This window comes from Ranitomeya variabilis, chromosome 1, assembly GCF_051348905.1.
Source record: "Ranitomeya variabilis isolate aRanVar5 chromosome 1, aRanVar5.hap1, whole genome shotgun sequence".
NCBI lineage: Eukaryota > Metazoa > Chordata > Amphibia > Anura > Dendrobatidae > Ranitomeya > Ranitomeya variabilis.
This window is the reverse complement of record NC_135232.1, coordinates 1,053,514,989-1,053,539,638: the sequence shown is the minus strand read 5'-3', so window position 1 is coordinate 1,053,539,638 and position 24,650 is coordinate 1,053,514,989. Positions and strand designations below refer to the sequence as shown.

The 24,650-nt window shown below is 44.4% G+C and overlaps 1 protein-coding gene across 1 annotated transcript in view; it reads right to left on the bottom strand.

Annotated features, from left to right (window-relative positions):
- NFXL1 (nuclear transcription factor, X-box binding like 1) overlaps positions 1-24,650 on the bottom strand; it is a 129,931-nt gene that overhangs the window by 10,360 nt on the left and 94,921 nt on the right. Inside the window, exons 19-21 of the mRNA XM_077279812.1 lie at positions 24,405-24,474; positions 8,033-8,137; positions 2,081-2,167 (exon numbers count right to left, since the gene is read on the bottom strand). Of these exons, the coding sequence (XP_077135927.1) occupies positions 2,081-2,167; positions 8,033-8,137; positions 24,405-24,474 (262 nt within the window). The remainder of the gene's footprint in view (positions 1-2,080; positions 2,168-8,032; positions 8,138-24,404; positions 24,475-24,650) is intronic.

The following is a 24,650-nucleotide window of genomic DNA, read 5'->3' as shown; positions in this document are numbered from 1 at the left end:
GAAAAAAAAATATTTTCTTTATTTTATTATTGTCCCTACCTATGGGGGTGATAAAGGGGGGGGGTTTATTTATTATTTTTTTATTTTGATCGCTGTGATAGAACCTACCACAGCGATCAAAATGTACTTGTAATGAATCTGCCGGCCGGCAGATTCGGCGGGCGCACTGAGCATGCGCCCGCCATTTTGGAAGATGGCGGCGCCCAGCGAGGAGACGGACCGACACCGGGAGCCTCGGTAAGTATAAGGGGGGGGAGATCGGGGCACGGGGGGGGGGGGCGTCGGAGCACCGTGGGGGTGACATAGGAGCAGGGGGGGAGCGGGCAGGAGGACGGGGGAGCGGAGCACAGGACGGAGGGGACCGGACCGGACCGGACCCCATAACGGAGCACTGGGGGGGCGATCGGTGAGGTGGGGGGGGTCACTTCAGGTTTTCCAGCCATGGCCGATGGTATTGCAGCATCGGCCATGGCTGGATTGTAATATTTCACCAGTTTTTTAGGTGAAATATTACAAATCGCTCTGATTGGCAGTTTCACTTTCAACAGCCAATCAGAGCGATCGTAGCCACGGGGGGGTGAAGCCACCCCCCCTGGGCTGAAGTACCACTCCCCCTCTCCCTGCAGATCGGGTAAAATAGGAGTTAACCCCTTCACCCGATCTGCAGGGACGCGATCATTCCATGACGCCACATAGGCGTCATGGGTCGGGAAGGGGTTAATTGTTTTTTTTTTTTACTTATTACCCATATTTTCAGACTTGTGACTTTTTAATTTTTTCCATTAATAGAGCTTCGTGAAGATGCTTTATCATTGGCAATCTGATTTTTATTCAACTAGTAGGTATACAAAACTTTTTATTCTATTTTATTTATTATTTTAAGCTTTTAGAGAGGTTCAACAATTCTGGTCATGACAATACCAAATATGCTTTTAAGAAATTTGTTTATTGTTGATGTGAGAAAAGGGGCTTAATTAGAATTTTTTAAAATGTATATTTTTTATTTAACTTTTTTTTTGTGATTCCCTAAGGGGAACTTGATCCTGCGATCAGCAAATCACAAGTGTCTGTAGACTTGTAGTTTTAGATTGGACAACCCCCTGTAAAAGATCCCCATACTCACTAGCTAGATAAATCGTTCATCTGACAGCTTTCTCCCCCAACTCCTCCATACACAGAACCACTTGGCTCGGCTGAGCGCTCCTGTGTTTTCTATGAGACTTCATTGGCAAGTTTATCTCACAAAGACCAAAAGAATCGGCTGCTGGAAATCCAACAGGTCAGATCCTTCTTTTATTTGTTGGGAAGAGGTGCAAGTCATCCTTAGACTGTCAATCTCTCCGATACTGATGCTTTCGGCCATGTTTAGTCTAATGTGTATAGGGGCCTTTACCCTATTTGGATTTCAAGGGGCCGGAAACCCTTCAAACATTAGCACTTAATAAAAGTAAATATTATATTATTTTTATTAAAAAGAAGAGTAATTGGTTTCTAAATTTAATAACTAAAGAGGTTATCCTATTTAACAAAACTTTCTGCCACACCCCGAGGTAGTAATAAAAAAAGCAAACTGAGTGTAAAAAAACCCCTCTCCTTACCTGCCATGATCTTTCGCTGCATTGATGAGGTCACATAGTTAGCGCTGCAGTCAATCACTGAACTCATCAGCTTGTACAATCTGCATAACTAAGAACAACGGGCATCTGACCACCGAACTATGGACTTCGGACCTGGTTTTTATCTATGACACGCGCTATGTTTTCATCCTCACTACTGGATTTATATTATTTCACTAATAAAGTAAAGGCTTTACCCCATGGAGCCGGATCTTCCTTCTCTGCAATCTAAATGTGCAGAGCTGCTGAGCTCAGTGATTGGCTGCAGCGTTGTCAACATGACTGCAACCAAACAACAGAGATTGGGACAGCGGTGGAGAGCTGGTGCTGGACCCATTTTGCTACGATCTCAGGGCATGGCAGAAAAATTCCTAAAAGAGGAAATCCCCTTTAGGTCTATAAGTCTAAGAAAGTTCCTACCATATGCAGCTCATGTAAAAAAAACCATAGTAGAAGGAATTTACCTCCACAGCTTTTTTCCTTATTTCCAGGCACAGCGAATCGCACTCTATAGAAACCTGACCTTCCCGCGCACTGTTACATTGTAGCTCCTAGGATGGAAACAAGCAAAACACAATGCTTTGATCAACGGTTCATTAGGGTCAGTTTATGAAACAAGCGCCACATATCTAAAATATTCGCAGCTTTAATGTCTGCACATGTAAAATTGCCATAAATTATAGTAAAGATTATACTTAAAGAAAAAAAAAAAAAAAAGAGAACAAGTCATATGTCATCTGAAAGAAAGCACAGCGTTCCCGTTAACTCCATAGGGTATTTAGCACATTTATGTGTATTCATTCTAAGTGTGGATATAAGTGCAATGAAATGCTCCAATTTTGCTTATGTCAGAGCAGTAATCCTGAAGACGATTGTCAGAACAAAGCAGCTGCTTTCACCAGAAGCACAGAACAATGAACCAGATGTGGCCACGAATTCACCAACAAAGGGGTCAGTAAAAAGACCACCGACACCCAGGAACGCAGAGCTTCAATCACATCTGGAGAGGGGCCAGTTTCATCATGAGCTCTACTTCAATGTCATATACAAATTTCCGCTAAACCAGGACAAACCTCTATGCATTTCTTGTTAAAGGGGTTGTCCACTTGGGAATAGAATGGAAAAAAAGCGGGGCGAGGGGGGATGGCTTAGCTGTTAAAATGAACCAGCCAGCCTCTTTCATATACAGCACTAGTCTCCTGCGCTGAGCACAAACCAGAATTGCCAGAACCAAGGGCCAACACTGAAATAGACAAATTATTTGAGCTCTGGTAATAACAGGATACCATTAAGTTTAACATATGACATGAATGTGAATAAACAGTTCTTATTGATACATATTTAACAGCAATATTTTACAGTTTTTAACTCCTTTGGGCACCCTGATGTACACGAACATCAGCATCAGGGTGAATGTGTATATATCTTGCTACATACAGGGATACTGCACAGACAGGGGCCAGAAGACTGTGGTGTCTGGTTTCATGAACTGGTTAGAAGTACTTCATCAACGCATTAAACAGTGCAGGTTTTCTCCTTGCTGGCAGTGCAAGGGTTAATCTGTTCAGCTGAAGCTCTCCTACTTGGATTGTCTCAGCTGTTCAGTGTTTGCCACTCCCCTCTGCCACTTAGGAATTGCCAGTGTTAGATCTTACTGCCTGATTTGGAGTTGGGTTGCAGGTGTAGCTCGTGGTTGGAATTGTCTTTTGGAGATTTATTCAGGAGATTGTTGCTTAAGAATTTTGTTTGTGCATACATCCTCATCTAATTGGTTTCTCCTTCCTTAAACTCCCGTGTCCCACTCTGGTGTGTGAAGTTTGTATGGTTGGTATTTTCATTTATCCCTGTCCTTCTTCCCTTGTTTATCTGGTTAGTGTTACCCTATACACTTCAGCTTCCCACTGCCCTGTGTGGGGGAGGAGACAGAGAAGGGTTGATATAGGAGCATAGCAAGGCATGTAAACCCGTCATCTCCACCTTCAGGAGTAATTCACGGGACAGGGATAGAATAGGGCAACCCCTAGTTCTAGGGACCTGGTTAGCACCCAGAGACCCAACACCACCGTGACAACAGGGCAAGTGCCAGCTGTGTTAAAACAGCAGGCACCAGCCTCCAACATCAGCAAATGCTTCTATTTAACCATTTAATGGGTGGCTTTCAGTACGTGGCTGCCATCTTGGTTCTCCTGCGCGCCCAGTCTGTGGCTGAAATCTATAGGAGTCTTTCAATTTCACAATATACTGCAATACTCTAGTTTTGCAGCATACAATATACTCAAACAAACCATGGCAGAGTCAATGGCTGTATAAAAAAAAAAAAAAAAAAAAAAAGAGCCCTCATGGCTGTGTTGACAGAAAAATGCTGCCCTCTGCTGAAGAGATTAAAACATTTTTTTTTTATCAAATGTATGGCTTTCTTTTAACCAACACATATCCAACTATACAAAAAAGTAACTGATATGGAAAGGAATATTTCCGCATTTGTGCAGGAGTACAGCTTACAGTGTGGGCTCAGCCCGCAATGTGTAAACCTGATTTGGACCCGCCAGCTATTCAATGAGGACGGCCTGCATTTTCCCAAGAACGTCTAATACTCTTCCCATCATTAGATCTTTTATTTTGTACATCGTGGCACAGGACCAAGCCACAAAGACATTTGGAGAATACCTCTGATTACTTTTTCCGGATACAGAAGTGCTGGAAAACAGTTTAGAGATCGTGATGCTCATGACTTTTAAGACTTGTTAGATTAGTGTGATGACAGAAGGCAATAAAATAAATCCATGTAAGGAATTATCAAAAAGGGGAAAACCAGGACAAGGGCCGATATCAAGATTAGAGGCACACAGGAAATCCATGTGCTGACTTCAGAGCTGCTGTTGTGTTTTATATATGTGCCGCAAGACAGACTGAAGAACGACTCCATAGACTTCAGAGCAGTGCTCAGTTAAGCGATTCTCCTGTTTCAGTGACTGGTGTGGGTGTCAGAACCTGGACCCCCAAAACTTCAAGACATATCGCAGGCACTTTGAAAGTGAAGTGATATAAAGATTACCTGACTTTACTCTATCATCATTAGTGGCCGTTAAATGACTCTTGCAATTTTTTATATATTATTTTTCTTTACTAAATTTTCCCATTTGATGCTTCTCTCTCCCAGCTAGTGGGCTGAGACTAGCCTCCATGATATCTTCCCTGCACTGGGCATGGGTATGAGCGATTCCTGCTCTACATGGAGGATCTATACAGCAGTACTGAGAGGGGTAGCTGTGAGTCCAGTAATGGGGTGAGATGAACACTAGCTAGAAGCAGCAGCATGGGTCAGTTTCTCCCTGCCTCTTTCTCGCTTGGCTGCTCCCTTCTTCACCGGCTTTCATAGGCAGCTGTATTCTGATCACTCCACTGGTTAAGAACTAAGATGGATATTGGAGGTTTAATTTTTTGTTCTTCAGAGCTAATGATTTGTTTAGGAGGCGGGGTGAAGGGAGAAGAAATGGCTCATAAGTGCAGCATAAAGCAGACTTCTCTGATTGTGAAATATACTAAGTTTCATACAGTCACTTGTAATATTGATTTATGCAAAGTTTGATAAAAAAAAACAGAATTTAACGAGTACATATCACCAATCTAGAGCTGTCTCATTAAAACAATGGGCAACCCCAGACTGGGGAAATTTTCTATCTAGTAGCAAAACCTCACAGACGTAGTCCTAGTGTACCCCAATCGGGCCACACTTTTTAGCAAATTCCAGCCTGAACTTCTGGGTTGTGGGATCCTGGCAGCGTGAAATTCCACAAATCCACACGGCTGCTCACAGTGACAAAATGAGATCTGGCTCTTTCCACTAATCCAGGGCTGCTGCATACTTTCTTAGGCTTTTAACCACTGTGCTGATGTTATGTTTGGTAACAGCTTAAAGGTAATCTGTCACCTTGGAAAATACTATTTACATATAGTCAAGCAACATGCCCGCTGTCTTGGGGTTATCCTTGATTCCGAGCTTTCGTTCACCCCCCACATCCGATCACTGGCTCGCTCTTCTTATCTGCATCTCAAAAATATTTCTAGAATTCGCCCTTTTCTTACTTTCGACTCTGCAAAAACTCTTACTGTCTCACTTATTCATTCTCGTCTGGACTATTGTAACTCTCTACTAATCGGCCTCCCTCTTACCAAACTCTCCCCGCTCCAATCTGTCCTGAATGCTGCTGCCAGGATCATATTCCTCACCAACCGTTACACCGATGCCTCTACCTTGTGCCAGTCATTACACTGGCTACCCATCCACTCCAGAATCCAGTACAAAACTACTACCCTCATCCACAAAGCACTCCATGGCTCAGCACCACCCTACATCTCCTCTCTGGTCTCAGTCTACCACCCTACCCGTGCCCTCCGCTCCGCTGATTACCTCAGGTTAGCATCCTCAATAATCAGAACCTCCCATTCCCGTCTCCAAGACTTTACACGTGCTGAACCGATTCTTTGGAATGCACTACCCAGGTTAATACGATTAATCCCCAATCCCCACAGTTTTAAGCGTGCCCTAAAAACGCATTTGTTCAGGCTGGCCTACCGCCTCAACGCATTAACCTAACTATCCCTGTGTGGCCTAAAAAAATAAATAAATAAATAAATTAAAAAAAACAAAAACATAATGAGGTTCCTCGCATCATGTTCTCATACACTCTGTGCAGTCAATAGCCCTCTGTGTCTGTACTGCTACATACTTAGGCTGTTAACTGGTTCATGCAGCTTTACATGAACACCCGAGCCTTACACTATGGCTGGTCCAAATAACTAAAGCAATTGTTACCATCCACCTCTCGTGTCTCCCCTTTTCCTCATAGTTTGTAAGCTTGCGAGCAGGGCCCTCATTCCTCCTGGTATCTATTTTGAACTGTGATTTCTGTTATGCTGTAATGTCTATTGTCTGTACAAGTCCCCTCTATAAGTTGTAAAGCGCTGCGGAATATGTTGGCGCTATATAAATAAAATGATTATTATTATTATTATTATTAGTTATATAAGTTATAGGTAACAGTGAAATGATGCTGCCGACTGGGAGAGAATAAACTTATTTGCTCCCGGGAAATGCGGGCTTTCAGTCATGAATGCGTGCATGGAGCGGTTACATTCACCGATCACAGCACCGCTTACTGTACTGTGACGCCCCACCACTCTGACTGACAGCCAGCTCCGCAGGGTGTAGCGTGCAGAGCCTACAGCAATCACTCACTATGTACTGAGCAGTCTGTATACATTGTACACTGGAAGCTGCCAAGCAGAGGTGTAGGCGAGCTGATACATTGTTACATCTACAGCATTCTGACCATTGTTACATCTACAGCAGAGAAAACAGGGAATCTTTCAAAACTGCTGCACACAGTCACATCGCTGCAATCAGGGTCTCTTCTATCCTTACATCATTTGGTTGTCAGATTACAAAGTAAAAACCTAGTGACAGACCCCCTTTAAAGGGAACCGGTCATTAGAAAAAAAAAAGCTATTAATCTGTTGATACGGGGTTAATCTGCAGGTTAAGAGAGTTATTAACCTACAAGGTGGCCGGACATAGATGAACGCTGTGGGGAGAAAATTAACTTTATTCACCCAGAACGTTCCGGTTTCAGTCACGGGGGCGGCACCGGCACAGGTTCAGTCTCTGCTCTGACTATACAGAACGGCGGCTGCAACCGCGCCCCCGGCCCTGACTGATAGCCGGCCCTAATGCATAGCGACTGTCAGTCAGGGCCGAGGGTGCTGTTATGGCCGTCACTCTGTATACTCAGAGCGGTGACTAAATCAGCGCCGCTCCCGTGACTGAAACCGAATGCTGTGGGGGGAATAAAGTTAATTTTCTCCTGGCAGCGTTTGGCTACGTGCAGGCACAGGGCAGATTAATAGTGTTTGTATTGTCTCCTGTGACAGGTTGCCTTTAAATGCCAAAAAGCCTCAGCGAAGTTATATGAAATAGCTGCAAAGACACTTACAAGAAGGAAGATTAAATCAATCGTATAGTTTGGGCAGACTCTGCGCTGACAGTGTGATTGGTGCACACTAGTGATGAGCGAATATACTCGTTACTCGAGATTTCCCGAGCATGCTCGGGTGTCCTCCGAGCATAAGTACATGTGGGGATTCCCTAGTAACCAGGCAACCCCCACATGTTCTTATGCTGGCTAACAGATGTAAATCATTCAGCTGCGGCAAAAAAACTAAAACTCCGAGCACTAACAAATACTCGGAGGACCCCCGAGCATGCTCGGGAAATCTCAAGTAACGAGTATATTCGCTCATCACTAGTGCACACACTACCCTATAGTTACATCATTTATTGGGAATCTGGCCATTATTTTACATTATCTGACCAGACTGTAAGAAAGTAATGAGATATTCTGAAGCACAGTACTCACCTTTTTAATTCTACGGCAGGGACATCTCAGTTTAACTTTCTGGGTGCAATGAGGCAAACAATTCCCTTGGTGACAGATCTCTTTGCAACGATGTCCACATGGCAGCTAGACGGTCACAAAGTAGAAGGATTAGAGAGCCTGTTATTCAGGAGCACAAGGGTATATTCACAAGTAAATAATAAAGAATGGCCCCTGCAGGTTATATTGTATCCCACATGCGGCTGAACTTGGGACCCTTCTATTCACAGGGGCCACTATCTACCTATACTGCACCAGAGGACGTCAGCGGGTAATTACTATTTAAATATATTATTATGTCATTAACTCATTCACAACCAAGACGTTTGGTTTCTACATATCATCATCATCTTTTAACAATACATCCAATTTTTTTTTTATTTTTTTTTACACATTATTACAAAATAATTAATATAGATTAAGATTGGGTATTAACATGGTACAAAAAAATAAGTATATTTAAATTTTCTGATAAATAGGGACAAGCATATGAATGGCAAGAATTTCATTGTATTTCAATGTAATAAATGTAAATTTATTGAAAAAAGTAAATCTCTCACTTTCTTGTATACTGATGTAATATATATATTATCTGAGAATAAGGGCCCTACTTTTACCTTAATGTTTCTTACATTTAGCTGGGACATGGGCTTCAGTATCACTGTACTGGCAAAGTGCCAGCCCAATCGAGTTCATGACATTTACCAAAAATGATGTGCATGTCCTAACTGCCCGGTGCATAGCCCTGTAGGATCCAATTCTACAATCCTTTTGTCGCTCCAAATGCATGCATGTTACAGGACCATTGCTGATATTTACCCCTACTACACGTACATTTTAATAAACCTTACAATTTAAAAAAAAAAAGAAGTTAGCCAGCCATAATAAATCCCGTAGAGACCAGTGATTGGCTGCAGCGGTCAGGTGAATAGAAAGACACATTGTTAGATTATTCTGATGACACACAGTTTTTGTCACCTGCCCACTGCAGCCAATCACACGTTTCAGTGGCACTAGGACAGCGCGGACCACCAGAATAGCCTGTGCTTTGGATCACTTGGGATGACAACATGTCTGAATTTGTTACTTTTAAAGTTATTAACGTCCAAAGTAACAATTTTATTAAAATTTTAACAGATCTGATATATAAATATAAAAAGGAGAAATAGACAGTAATGTTTTTATTCTTTGGAGCAAATTTAAATGGAAGGGCCTGACACTAAAGATCTTGTATTCTTTATTCTTAGTGTGTGTCTATCCATGTATTTGCGCTCCAGAACGCCAAATCTTCAATACAATTTACAATCAATTCTGTGTTCTACATTATTTCACTTTTTGTTCTAAACTGAGTGGAAAACCACGATTCAATGTCAAGCCCAGATGGGAATGTAGTCTGAAGCGATTACATTAATACCGCCCGATATCTACAGCTCACTCTGCTTCCTTCCACAGGAAATCTGGCAGCTACCATCAAATGACACCATGTGAAAATGCAAAGGAAAGACCTTTCACGAAATTAAGGTCTTCAATACTAAGAGACCTGCTCCAGCATGATGGAAAAGAAAACTCTGGTCAAGAAAGTACAAGCCACAAAAGAAAAAAAGATATCACAACTGCAGCCAAGACAAATAGTTCATGTCTGGAGAGGGGTAGAGTAATGACCTCTCCGCAGCTATGCTCCACAACCACACCGATCCACCCGAAACGTGAGGGTACACCAGAGCCAATACACGCAGCTAATTGCCACAGACTCATCGCTCCAATAACACTTGTTTCCTCAGGTCATAGGGGATTCTGGCCTAAATACTTACACTGGTTTTTCAGGACTTTTCTGGAGGCGTACTCCGTGGGAAATGTTACATCAAGCACGCAGTAAACCTGTCAGTTACATCCTGTAATAATCTCAACAGGGCCAATAATACAGAAATTATATATTCCCACACAGATAATTTAGATCAATGATTGTCAAACTGTGAGTAGCCAACTAGGCAGTTTAGAAAGCAATCATACTGCATGTGTCTGTATACACAGTGGGGGAAATAAGTATTTGATCCCTTGCTGATTTTGTAAGTTTGCCCATTGACAAAGACATGAACAGTCTATAATTTTAAAGGGAGGTTAATTTTAACATAGAGAGATAGAATAGCAAAACTAAAATCCTGAAAATCACATTGTATAAATTATATAAATGTATTTGCATTTTGCAGTGAGAAATAAGTATTTGATCCCTCTGGCAAACAAGACTTAATACTTGGTGGCAAACCCCTTGTTGGAAAGCAGAGCAGTCAGATGTTTTTTTGTAGTTGATGATGAGGTTTGCGCACATGTCAGGAGAAATTTTGGTCCACTCCTCTTCGCAGATCATCTCCAAATCACTAAGATTTTGAGGCTGTTGCCTGGCAACTCGGAGCTTCAACTCCCTCCATATTTTTTCCATTGGATTAAGGTCTGGAGTCTGGCTAGGCCACTCCATGACCTTAATGTGCTTTTTGAGCCACTCCTTTGTTGCCTTGGCTGGATCTTTTGTGTCACTGTCTTGCTGGAAGACTCAGCCACGACCCATTTTTAATGTCTTGGTGGAGGGAAGGAGGTTGTCATTCAGGATTTTACGGTACATGGCTCCATCTATTCTCCCATTGATGCAGTGAAGTAGTCCTGTGCCCTTAGCAGAGAAACACCCCCAAAACATAATGCTTCCACCTCCATGCTTGACAGTGGGGACGGTGTTCTTTGGGTCATAGGCAGCATTTCTCTTCCTCTAAACACAGTGAATTGAGCTAATGCCAAAGACCTCAATTTTTGTCTCATCTGACCACAGCACCTTCTCCCAATCACTCACAGAATCATCCAGGTGTTCATTGGCAAACTTCAGACGGGCCTGCACATGTGCCTTCTTGAACAGGGGGACCTTGTGGGCACTGCATGGTTTTAAAGCTTTACGGCATAATGTGTTACCAATAGGTTTCTTGGTGACTGTGGTCCCAGCTGCCTTGAGATCATTAACAAGTCCCCCCCGTGTGCTTTTAGGCTGATCTCTCACCTTCCTCATGATCAAGGATGCCCCACGAGGTGAGATGATTTTGCATGGTGCCCCAGATGTCGATTGACAGTAACTTTGTATTTCTTCCATTTTCTTACTATTGCACCAACAGTTGTCTCATTCTCACCCAGCATCTCACTTATGGTTTTGTAGCCCATTCCAGCTTTGTGCAAGTCTATGATCTTGTACCTGACATCCTTAGAAATCTCCTTGGTCTTGCCCATGTTGTAGAGGTTAGAGTCTGACTGATTAATGGAGTCTGTTGACAGGAGTCTTTCATAAAGGTGACTGACTGTGTAAGACAGCTGTCTTTATTGCAGGTAACGAGAGCGTCTAACTGGTCTGTAAGAGCCAGAACTCTTAATGGTTGGTAGGGGATCACATACTTATTTATCACTGCAAAATGCAAATAAATTTATATAAATTTATACAATTTTCTGGATTTTATTTTTGATATTCTCTCTCTCAATGTTAAAATTAACCTACCCATAAAATTATAGACTGCTCACTTCTTTGTCAGTGGGCGAACTTACAAAATCAGAAAGGGATCAAATACTTATTTCCCCCACTGTAAAACAAGCCAACATAAAAAATGTAAATAAAGGATTTTTTGCTGCCCACTCTTCCATAAAGCCCACCTCATCTCTTATTGTGGTCATATGGACAGATACTCCAGTCTCTGCTTGGGAACTGTGCATCTCCTTCAGGGTTACCTTTGGTGTATGTGCTGCCTCTCTGATTAATGCCCTCCCTGCCCGGGCTGAGAGTTTGGTGGGCGGCCCTCTCTTGACAGGTTTGTTGTAGTACCAAGTTGTTTTCATTTGAGGATACTGGATTTGATGGTGCTCAGGGGATCATCAGAGATCGGGATATTTATTTATATTTAACAATCCCTGACTTGTACTTCTCAACAACTTTGTCCCTGACTTATTTGGAGATCTGCTTGGTCTTCATGGTGTTTGGTCAGTGGTGCCTCTTCTTTAATGGTATTGCAGCGTCTTTGGCCTTTCAGAAAAGGTAAAGTGTATATACTGACACGTTGCACACAGGGAGACTTCAATGAGGATGAATACTTTTGCAAGCTACTGTATGTGCAGGGAAAAAAAAGTTTGTGATTATCGTAAACCATATTAAAGATATTTCACTGCGAAAAAAAAATAATCAGTTGATAAACTGACTAGCTATTTTCTATTTGTAACACTAGCAGATGAGCTATAAGAACTTTCTCACGCACATTAAACACTTGAACCTTGTTTCAATAGAAAAAGACTAAAAGACTAAATGTATCTCAGACAAACACTATGAACTGTCTGTACACACTTTACAAGGCACGATGTGCCCTCCGGCAATTTATGGGAGAACATGCTTTGTGCTAATCTGTAACGGCGGCAGGTAATATCTTCCAGGATGTGAATTTACATTTTTTTTGCAGTCGAAAATACTTTCTAACTATCAGAGTTAGTAGTAAATCCGGTAATAGATTGTACATCTGGAGAAATAAGACTAAATTAAGGATTGTGGTGACTGAGCCAAGACGTTACCAAATGTAACAATTGTATCCATATGACATTTACCACAATACTCATTTGTCTACAATAAAGGTAAAACAGATTCGCTGTGACTAATATCATTACAGCTGTAATCGTCATCTTAGTGGGAAAATAAACCAAAAATACAGTAATAATGAGGGTCAGAAAGATCTTTCAAATGTGCGCTAATTCCAGGTTACTTTGAAATCACATTTTATTGTAAAAATGTGTCTACACACAATGCTAGGAGTCTCTAATTTGCACCCTAACAAAATTGGTTACTGCTGCAGAGATTCTGCTCCTATTTATGTGACCCGGACAGGAGACTTCTGCTCCTGCCCCATTGCACACATGATCAGGAGGCAGATTCTCAGGGAGACCTATGTCCGGCCCATAGATCTTAACAGCTCGGTTACATACAAGAAAAATGTGGATTTCTCTGGAATGAGACATTGGAGAACAGATATCAGGGCATCATTTTATTTAACTTTTTATGGCCAGCATTCCCATATAGAGGGTTTAGGCGAGTTTATCCTACTGACAGATGCCCTTTTAAAGACGTCTGCTTCTATCCACACAAGTTTAAAATTAGCAGTCAAGTTCATTAAAGAGTAGCCGTCGTTTTAATTATTATTCCATAAATCAACCGTGCGTATGGAAATAAGAAACTTTGTAATATATCTTATCAGAAAAATCTGCTTCTTTCTTTGCCAGGACTGATCTTTCATGTTCACAACTCTCAATGTCTGAGTAAAATCTATATACAATGAAGACAGATTGTTACTTTACTGAAATAGGAGATGGCAGTTGCTGCTCATAATAGTCTATGTAGATGGCAGGAGGTGAGAAGGTGGAGCTAGAGGCTGAGCTCCTCCCCCTCCCTTCTACATAGAATCTTATGAGCAGAAACTGCCATCTCCTATCTCTGTAATGGGAAAGTCTGTCTTCACTGAATACAGATTTTACCCCTAAATTGCGAATTTTGAAAATGACAGATCAGTCCTGGAGGCAAAAGAAGCAGATTTCTCCGATTAGATACATTACAAAATTGCTTATTTTGAGGCGCATTATTAATTTAAGAAATAAAAATTATAACGACGGTCGGTTACTCTTTAAACAGTGGTTGTTAAGGAAAGCCAGTGACAAATAATGTGCCTACAGTATAGTGGTTTTAATAAAACAATGTTTCAATTATTAACTATAGTGATTAGCTCACCCGCTGAGGTTATAGTAATTAACTGCAATTAAATGGAATATACCACAGCTCCATCAAGAGGCTTCACAGCACCAACCACATTATCAAAGGTCTACAAGACTATGACATGGATTGCCAGTCTACCTTGGCCTTTATGAACTTTAATGCGCCTCCCATGTGGTATACACTCATAGCGCTCTCTATGAAGGTAGATATCCCCCACAGAATTTATCGATAAGAGAAAGGGAACAATCCTTTCATAATAAACATAGAAGCTTGTATCATGACCTCATTGGCTCACCAACTGCATCATATGTTACCTGGCTTATTGGGGTTATGTCACAATAATTCATACTGTGCAGGTCACTGGACTTGGGGTATGTTTCCATGTGGCGAATTTGCTGCGGAATGGATGCTGCGTAAAGCATCCATGTGTTCAATGAACACATACGGAATCACCGCAAGTATAAAATCCGCTAGCGCTTTAGATGGGGCGGGTGTCCGCTGCGTCCAAAGCACTCGGAATACGCCACGTGGAAACATAGCCTTAGGTTTATGGAAATAATAAAGTTTAGAAGTAATGAATACATTTCTATGCACCATCTACACAATTTATGAAGTAGTAAAAGAGAAGATCTTTGATATCATAGAAACTAAAGCCGGTTGATAGTTTACATTGTGAGATATGAATTCAGCACATCAAAATTATTAAGAAATCGCACAGTCATTTCTGAACCAGACAACTTTTGAAAGTCCACAGATTAGTGGAAAGGTTTGCAGGAGGCCGCAGCACGCCCTGCCTGTGTCTCTGAGGTTGCTCACTCTGACCCTCACTCTTCTTCCCCTCTCCCCTACAGACAGAGTTTAACAGGCTCTGTAACCGGATACCTCAGTTATCTGACTGTCTGGCTTTGACCAAGTTGGATTTGAGCTGTTTTTCAGAGTGGATGGCGAGTTCAAGAAGAAGGGGAACAATTGGATCATAAGTGAAGATTACAATGTTTTCTACTATCAATTTACACAAAGTTTGTTGAAACGAATGACCATTTCAACCCTTCATCAAGTGGTATGGGTATGTTAGAACATACTTTTCACAAATGTTTTGGAAAATGTAAAGTTTGAAAAACAAAACTTATTGTAGTCCAAGTGTTGATTTTCTACTTTGCTACAATTAAACAGATTATCCTTAGGATTTTCTGCCCAGATTTTCTGCCTCTGTCTGACTACTTACATTGTTGTTCAACAAGCTCCACAATGTTATCCAAAAACACACAGTCCCCAAAACATCAGCAGGAAAAGAGGCAAAGATAATGGCAGTGTAATTGTCTGCCAGTGCTCAGAATCTTTCCTGATGCATTAGGGTACCGTCACACAGTGAAATTTCCATCGCTGCGACGGCACGATTCGTGACGTCGCAGCGTCGTATGAATATCGCTCCAGCGTCGTAGACTGCGGTCACACTTTGCAATCACGGCGCTGGAGCGATGCCGAAGTCCCCGGGTAACCAGGGTAAACATCGGGTTACTAAGCGCAGGGCCGCGCTTAGTAACCCGATGTTTACCCTGGTTACCAGCGTTAACGTAAAAAAAACAAACAGTACATACTTACATTCCGGTGTCAGTCCTCCGGCGTCTCAGCTCAGCCATAGCCGGAAAGCAGAGCGGTGACGTCACCGCGTCACCGCTGTGCTCGCTTTCCGGCCGGCAGGCGCTCACACAGTGCAGAGAAGCTGAGACGCCGGAGGACTGACACCGGAATGTAAGTATGTACTGTTTGTTTTTTTTACGTTTACGCTTGTAACCAGGGTAAACATCGGGTTACTAAGCGCGGCCCTGCGCTTAGTTACCCGATGTTTATGCAGCGCCCCAGAGTCCTGGTCGTTGCAGTGCTGTGGCTTCGCCGCTAAGGGGAGCCATGGTACGTTCGATGGCACCGAAGGAGTTCCTCCAATCAGGTATCACAGACACCAATATGTTTCACAGCTGGGCCTCCGGGGGGAGCTAAGGGTGCTATTCATTAGGCCACTCCCCACCATAGTGGGTAAACTGGGGGTCAGGCAGGAAGTTAGAGAGATCGCTGACGGGATTGAACGGAGCAACACCCTGTGGCAGGGGGTGTTGTGAAGGGAGAGACTGTAGGGTCTCTGCCAGGGGTGGGATCCTGGCAGAGGCTTGGCATAGAAAGAATGTAACGGGTCCGCGCAGGCTCCTGGAAGCGGCGGGACTCAAGAAAGGACTAGAAGCGAGATAGATTGTGCTGAGTGAGAAACGAGATCAAGCAGAAGGAGAATACCAGCAGGGGTTTTGTTGAAAGAGGCAGCACCCTGCTGAGGCGCAATACCGGTGGCCGGAACGCCGAGGGAGTGGATTAGAATACAGCTTCAAGCCATACTCCAAACAGCGGCAGGACAGTCGGTCTCAGGCGGGCTGTCTACCACATATCACCTATGAAGTCTTGGGGGGCAATTGCGGGAGAGGGGCGACTCTAGGGTCCCGGAAGAACTCCAGGCCTACCTGACAAACGGGTGCCATTCCAACCTGAATACAGGGAAGGGGTGGATTACAGAGGAACATCAAATCGAGTTGTGAGGGAACTTAAGAAACAGACACAACCGTTGTGGGGTTACTTTCCGTGAGCACAGCAGGGAAGGACTACAACACATAGCGCTAGAAGGAAGGCACAGATTTCCACCTGAGAGGAGAACTCTGGAGGTGCCATTGGACCGGCCGGACTTGCGTAGCCTGGTGAACCGTGTTCTGGACTGAGGACTCAGAGATCTCCAGTAAAGAGGTAAAGAGACTGCAACCTGGTGTCCTCGTTATTTACCGCGACTTACACCCCACAACCGTACCATTACTACCACCTATTATACCGGACGTCCCCCACTGACGGACAGGGCCACGGACCGGGTCTAGCCACCGTGACAACCCCGAGACTGAGAACTAGAGGCCCGGCTCCGGGTACCCCTCGGCCCTGCGGCGGTGTGGGGGCGCTCCAAACTTGGCGTCACGAACAGGATCTACTTAAGCCTGAAGAATCAGGTCATGTGTGCCTAGAGACTGTGATTTGTTGTGCTTAGACTGTACTTTATTGCAAGACTGTGCTGCGCCACTGGCCGCCAAAAGTTCCCGCCAAAAGGCGCCGCCATTGCTACACCCAAGGGGAAGGAGGGCGTGTTATGGGCGGAGACCCCCAGTGTGGCGCGAGAAATGGCTACCGCCCCCTGCACTTCTGGCTGCAGAGGAATGACCTGCCCCAAAGCAGAAGAGACACACCCCTTGATATGCAACGGCGGGAAGCGGGTGACGGAGAAGCCCGACCTCGGAGAAATGGCGGAGTTAGGTGCATGCACTGCCACCGACTATCAGGCAGCGATGATGAACGGCGAGTGCCTGAGCGAGGAAGAAGCAGTTCCGGCCTGCCCTTCTTCACCGGAGATGGACCGGAAGCCTGCGGACCCGACAGCGGAGTTACGTCCACCAATCCCGACCTCGGAATTAGAGGAGGAGGAACCACAGCCAGCGGAGCCGAATCCGAGCATCCCATTGGAGGAGCCCCGGTCCGGGCTGCAGCAGACTCCAGCGTCCTCGTTAACGGACCGGAGCGACACCGATGGAACCATATTAGGCGCAGGTATGGCCGACGTCCCTGCTCCCCTCCGCGAGCCCGCTTCCATGACCCACCTCTATCGCAGTAGGGAGCGACTTATCTCGGCAGGGCTAATGGTGCTATCCCCCGATGACCTGGGGAGGATGGTGCCACCGCTGTCGACTGGAGTGGGGGAGCCTGTGGATGTGAGCTTAGATGGAGTAGTTCTTCGGTGGGACACCCCCTGGTTTAGAGCAGATGGATCCCGGGAGAACGGGTCCACTCTTGCGGTGCTTACATGGGAACAATATAGACAGTGCTTGATTCTGCAGTGGAAAGGACGGAAAGGAGCTGAGTCGATGGGCCCATCGAAAGTACAACAACCCCCCCCGGCATGGGATGACAGAGACGTGACAAGGCGGGGCACTGTGTTGGCCTACCATGCAAGAAGAGGTTGGGGCCTCATACACGAGCCAGGATTGGATACTGACGTTTTTGTTGCGCACTGTAACGTGAGGGCTCCCTGCTGTGGCCGAAGTGGAGAACCATTGCAAAAGGGGGATTCAGTGACCTACAGCCGCCACCAGAACCCGCTCGGGTGGTATGCACGGAATGTTCGGCGGTGTATGTCTGGAGCCGCGACCCTTACCGCCTCGGACCTGGTCCCAGGAGCACCCGATCTTGTCACCATTGCAACGGTGCGCCTGGTTGCGGCCACCGAGTTGGCCAGTCGAGTTCATCTTCATGTTCGAACCGCGGACGCTGGCACCACGGTGGCTGGGGGGCAGGAGCCCGAGCCGCCTGAAGAAGAATAAACCTCGATACCATGAAAATGTAAATAGTTACTGTTTGTCTTTTATTCCTTTCAGTTGCTAAACCCGCCCAGGGTTAATGGATCCCTCTGTTAACCCGGGATCCCCTTTGTTTGTTTTCCTTTTCTGAAGTTGTTGCACAAAAGTTACACAAACTGCAGAAATCATGGACTGTGCATGATTCGAACTTCCTTTGTAAATAGTTTGCACCTTCTTAAAGGTGCTCCCTACTGGTTTTAGCCAAAGACACTTTGCGAAGATATTTGCCCTATTGGTTTGAGCCAAAGACACTTTGTGAAGATACCTTTCCTACCGGTTCCAGTTAAAGACACTTTGCGAAGATACCATACCGGAACCTTTGCGTGGGCTGGTAGGCTGAGAAGACGAGCTACCTCAGAAAGACTTGGTCCCCTCTTAAAGGGGATGTGAGAAACTGAACTTGAGAGAGATACTGTTGCAGAACAGTAATGCCATAATGATGCCTTGAAAAGAAATGTAACTGTTTTACATGCTAAGTTATATGTGTTGAATTTGTTGAAATGTGAAATCTAAATAATGTTTTGCAGAAAGAAAAAATGCAGAGAGCCCGTAGGGGTAGAGATAGAGATCTGCATAGCTGAAAGTAAGGAAGTAATGATGAAGGTGAGGATAGAAGGTCAACCCTGCGTCCCCATAGAAAGTTACTTTGTTACTAAGGACAGAAGGCGAACCCGTAGGGGTTAGAGAGTGAGTCCTTAAAGGAGCCGAGTAGAGCGGGCTCAGAGTTCTTTAAACGAAAGGAATGTTATGTCTATACTATGTATAGTAGCGAAAGGCAGTAGGCCCTGGCTGAACGGGGCGGTCCTGTAAAAGAAAGGAGAGGCAGTAGGTCTGGTGCCATAGGGACAGGCGGTCCTGCAGGTTCAAAGTAGGAGAATGTGAAGTTACCTTACCCTGTAATGTGATTATAGGAAGGCCTTTGGTAAACTAAGAGTGTATGTTTCTTAAAGGCAATGTTAATTTATTGTTCCAGAATGTGCACTAAGTAGAATACCCGGTTGGGTAACAGGAGTTATGCATAGCCTGTAATTTATAATGTTGACCATGTTTGTAACGTTAAAAGTGTCCTCACCTCCCATAAAGGGAAGCCTGTTCAAGTATACTTATCGTTTTGCACTCAACAAAATTGTATGTCTTTTTGCTAATCTGTATTGTTGTTTTTCTTCCCAGTCCCGGAGTACTGTGTTTAACCAGGGGGGAGTGCAGCGCCCCATAGTCCTGGTCGTTGCAGTGCTGTGGCTTCGCCGCTAAGGGGAGCCATGGTACGTTCGATGGCACCGAAGGAGTTCCTCCAATCAGGTATCACAGACACCAATATGTTTCACAGCTGGGCCTCCGGGGGGAGCTAAGGGTGCTATTCATTAGGCCACTCCCCACCATAGTGGGTAAACTGGGGGTCAGGCAGGAAGTTAGAGAGATCGCTGACGGGATTGAACGGAGCAACACCCTGTGGCAGGGGGTGTTGTGAAGGGAGAGACTGTAGGGTCTCTGCCAGGGGTGGGATCCTGGCAGAGGCTTGGCATAGAAAGAATGTAACGGGTCCGCGCAGGCTCCTGGAAGCGGCGGGACTCAAGAAAGGACTAGAAGCGAGATAGATTGTGCTGAGTGAGAAACGAGATCAAGCAGAAGGAGAATACCAGCAGGGGTTTTGTTGAAAGAGGCAGCACCCTGCTGAGGCGCAATACCGGTGGCCGGAACGCCGAGGGAGTGGATTAGAATACAGCTTCAAGCCATACTCCAAACAGCGGCAGGACAGTCGGTCTCAGGCGGGCTGTCTACCACATATCACCTATGAAGTCTTGGGGGGCAATTGCGGGAGAGGGGCGACTCTAGGGTCCCGGAAGAACTCCAGGCCTACCTGACAAACGGGTGCCATTCCAACCTGAATACAGGGAAGGGGTGGATTACAGAGGAACATCAAATCGAGTTGTGAGGGAACTTAAGAAACAGACACAACCGTTGTGGGGTTACTTTCCGTGAGCACAGCAGGGAAGGACTACAACACATAGCGCTAGAAGGAAGGCACAGATTTCCACCTGAGAGGAGAACTCTGGAGGTGCCATTGGACCGGCCGGACTTGCGTAGCCTGGTGAACCGTGTTCTGGACTGAGGACTCAGAGATCTCCAGTAAAGAGGTAAAGAGACTGCAACCTGGTGTCCTCGTTATTTACCGCGACTTACACCCCACAACCGTACCATTACTACCACCTATTATACCGGACGTCCCCCACTGACGGACAGGGCCACGGACCGGGTCTAGCCACCGTGACAACCCCGAGACTGAGAACTAGAGGCCCGGCTCCGGGTACCCCTCGGCCCTGCGGCGGTGTGGGGGCGCTCCATTTACCCTGGTTACAAGCGAACACATCGCTGGATCGCTGTCACACACAACGATCCAGCGATGTCAGCGGGTGATCAAGCGACGAAAGAAAGTTCCAAACGATGTGCTACGACGTACGATTCTCAGCAGGGTCCCTGATCGCTGCTGCGTGTCAGACACTGCGATATCGTAACGATATCACTAGAACGTCACGAATCGTACCGTCGTAGCGATGGAAATTTCACTGTGTGACGGTACCCTTAGTGCAAGATCTGATAAACTAATCCAAAAAGGAACAAAACACTTTCTTTTTTTTCTTATTGATTAAAAAAAAAATATAGATTAAGTAGAGCAGGAAGGTTAGTTGACACAAAACTGCAAAAATAGCTGCCCCAACTAAGCGGAAAATATCTTTTTAGTTTATTTAGAAACTAATTAGATCAGAAGTCAAAGACTATGAGAAACCACAAAAGCACTGCTCGGCTTGCATGAGAAGCTTTATTTGTATTATTTTCTAGAGCTGAGGAACTTTAAGAGCTTGGTCAGTGCGGTTCCATGTTGTAGACGCATTTAATAACCAATATTGGATGACTGAGAGTCTATGAGGGACAGAAAAAATAAAACAACCACCCAGAACAAATAAAACAAAAAACAATTTTTTTGCTATTTTGTCACGAGACGTTTATGCTACATGTGTATGTGTGGTGACCCAGTGCTTGTGATGTGAATTGCAGCCTACAAAGAACATTCAAGTGCCTAACTAATTCAAGAGATGGTAAGGTTATAGATGGCCACAACTGTAATACGGCTGCTAAGAGGTTAGACTGGTTTTCATTCACATGGCCGGCCTTCTGGGTTAATGGACTAATAATTGTGACAAACATGTTAAGGAGCTGAAACTCCTAAACCCTTCATCCAATTTTAATGTGGATACCCTCAAATGAAAGCAGAAAGTCTGAACTTCAACTGCATCTGAATTGTGTTTAAAATTCATTGTGGTAATGTCTGTAACCAAAATTAGAAAAATGTTGTCTCTGTCCAAATATATATGGACCTAACTGTAGCTGATAACTGGATGATCACTGGGGGGATTTCGACCCTGGGACCACCAGAAATCCAGAGATCGGGGCTGTGGAACCATAAGAATGTTTTGCAGCCTTGTCCTGAATGAAGCCCATGTGCGTGTGAGAAGCCTCCCCTCCACTCATAGATAATGCACACCTCTGCTCTGTCCAGGACCTGGGTGCAGAGCTCCTTGCTGGAAGTCTCAGTGGTGGACAACCTCCAATCAACATGTTATCTCCTATCCCATGGATCAAAGAGAACTTGATTTTTTTGGAATAACCCTTTAACTGACAGCCAAGCTTCTGCAGCAACAGCCAGGGTAAGTGCCAGTACTGATCATGGTTGTTTTATCTTCTAGAAGGCATAGTCAATAGCGATGGTGGCATTTAGATGGTAGTAAGAGGGTGGGAACTCCCTCTTTAACCCCTGTAGCACTGCTGAGCGATGATCCCAGAGTGTTGATGTTTGTCATGGCAACCTAGGATCAAACTTTGACCTCCTTGTCTGCCCGTTATGGTGGCCTGTGAGGCCCTATGACAAGCAGGGTCTAACAGGCCTACTTGTCAGTGTAATACTAACAGGTCAAGTACACTGTAATACATGAGTACTGCAGAGCATTAGTCCAGTGATCAGACTATTGAGTGCTCAAGGACCATATTGGGACTAGGTATTAAAAAAAAAAAAAAAAAAAGTACAAATAAATGTGTAAAACTGTAAAATAAAAAACGAAAACATAATGGAAAATGATTTCACATTTTTCATGTAAAAACAAAAAAATGTGCACATATTTTGTATCACCATCTCCATGTCCAGTACAACGCACACAGTAACACGGTCACATTATTTAAATGTGGGCAGCACGGTGGCGCAATGGTTAGCACTACAGCCTTGCAGCGCTGGAGTCCTGGGTTCAAACCCCACCAAGGACAACATCTGCAAAGAGTTTGTATGTTCTCTCCGTGTTTGCGTGGGTTTCCTCCGGGTACTCCGGTTTCCTCCCACATTCCAAAGACATACAAATAGGGAATTTAGATTGTGAGCCCCGTCGGGGACAGCGATGATAATGTGTGCAACCTGTAAAGCGCTGCGGAATATGTTAGCGCTATATAAAAATAAAGATTATTATTATTATTATTTAAAGCTGCCAATCAAGGCACGCTGCCCAAAAACAGCGAGCAGCAGGAGTCACAGAGCTTGGCTGCATTTCAGAGAAAACATAGTTTAACCCCTTCAAGACGCAGCCCTTTTTCGTTTTTCGCTCCCCTTCTTCCCAGAGCCATAACTTTTTATATTTTTCCGTCAATATGGCCATGTGAGAGCTTGATTTTTGTGGGATGAGTTGTCCTTTTGAACGACACCATTGGTTTTACCATGTCTTGTACCAGAAAATGGGAAAAAAAATTCCAAGTATGGTGAAACTGCAAGAAAGTGTAATCCCACACTTGTTTTTTGTTTGGCTTTTTTGCTAGATTCAGTAGATGCTAAAACTGACCTGCCATTGTGATTCTCCAGGTCATTACGAGTTCATAGACACCGAACATGTCTAGGTTACTTTTTATGCAAGTGGTGAAAAAAATTCCAACCTTTGCTATAAAAAATAAAAAAAATAATAATAATTGTGCAATTTTCCGATACCCGTAGCGTCTCCATTTTACATGATCTGGGGTTGGGTGAGGGCTTATTTTTTGCACGCTGAGCTGATGTTTTTAAATGTTTATAATTTTTGTGTAGATACGTTCTTTTGATCGCCCGTTATTGCATTTTAATGCAATGTTGCAGCAACCAAAAAAAACGTAATTCTGGCATTTTTAATTTTTTTCTCACTACATCGTTTAGCGATCAGGTTAATTCTTTTTTTTTATTCAGCGATTTTTTTTTAGCGATTCAGCGATGAGCGCATTTCCGGCCTAATGGCCAGATGCGCTAGTTAAATGCCGCTGTCAGCGTTTAACAGCGGCATTTAACTAGTTAATAGCAGCGGGTGGATAGCGATTCCACTCGCCGCTATTGCAAGCACATGTCAGCTGTACAAAACAGCTGACATGTGTCAGACTTCAAACTACACTTAATCTGAAACGATGGAGCAATACGAGGCTCTGATTCATGCAGACCATGAGAAAAAATTTAAAGTGTGGTAAACCCCTTGCAGATGTTGCCCGTGGTGGGCTTTGTACACAGGACCCCAATGCTGCACAGCCACAGTGACAAACCAGGGAGCCATATTGGAAACACATACAAAATTGGAGGATTATTAAGATTAGGACGCCTTGCACAGGGAGGGGCTTGGATATAGTATAAGTAACCATCAGAGCACCATGTCTCCTTGTCAGCAATGCCCGGGGCAGATAACAGAGCAGTTAGAGGAGTAGGTAACATTATCTGTGCATGGTGGAAACATGGAACCTGGAAGAGAAGCAGGGAGTTGTGGGGATGTACTTTGCAATGGTCACATGGGCAGCACTGAAGGACCACCCAGGTCACAGTGAGCAGATACAAGTCTATGGAGGAGCTGGAGCCAGAAAGATGTCAAGAATTAGCCAGCGAGTAGATAGAAGCACATGTGAGTTACCTTAGAGGAGTTATTAGACCTGGGGGAGTTTGAGCAATAAATATAGATCTTGAGATAACCCTTTAATACAACAGTAAACATTCCCCTATTAAGGCGAGAAAACATTCATGATCCAGATGTGTTTTCTTGCTGGGTACATTGCAGCTTACAGATCAGTAACATATGCAGACGATACGCCATCCTCAGCCAGACCTTACCTCTTTTGGACACTGGTTTTTGCATGAAAGTAACATATTCTTTTCGTTCTCACCAGCCAAAGTCAGTTTTCTAAACCAAAGAAAAAGGTATTAAATTATTATTGTGAAATACAAACTGTCAATGGCAATGATCATAGTGATTTCCAGCGGCGCCAGAGAAGGCGAGGAAAACATCCTGCGGCGACGAGCCTCACACTGCTGTCAGCGCACCCAGGGGCGAACAACACATTGGTGCAACCACAGGGG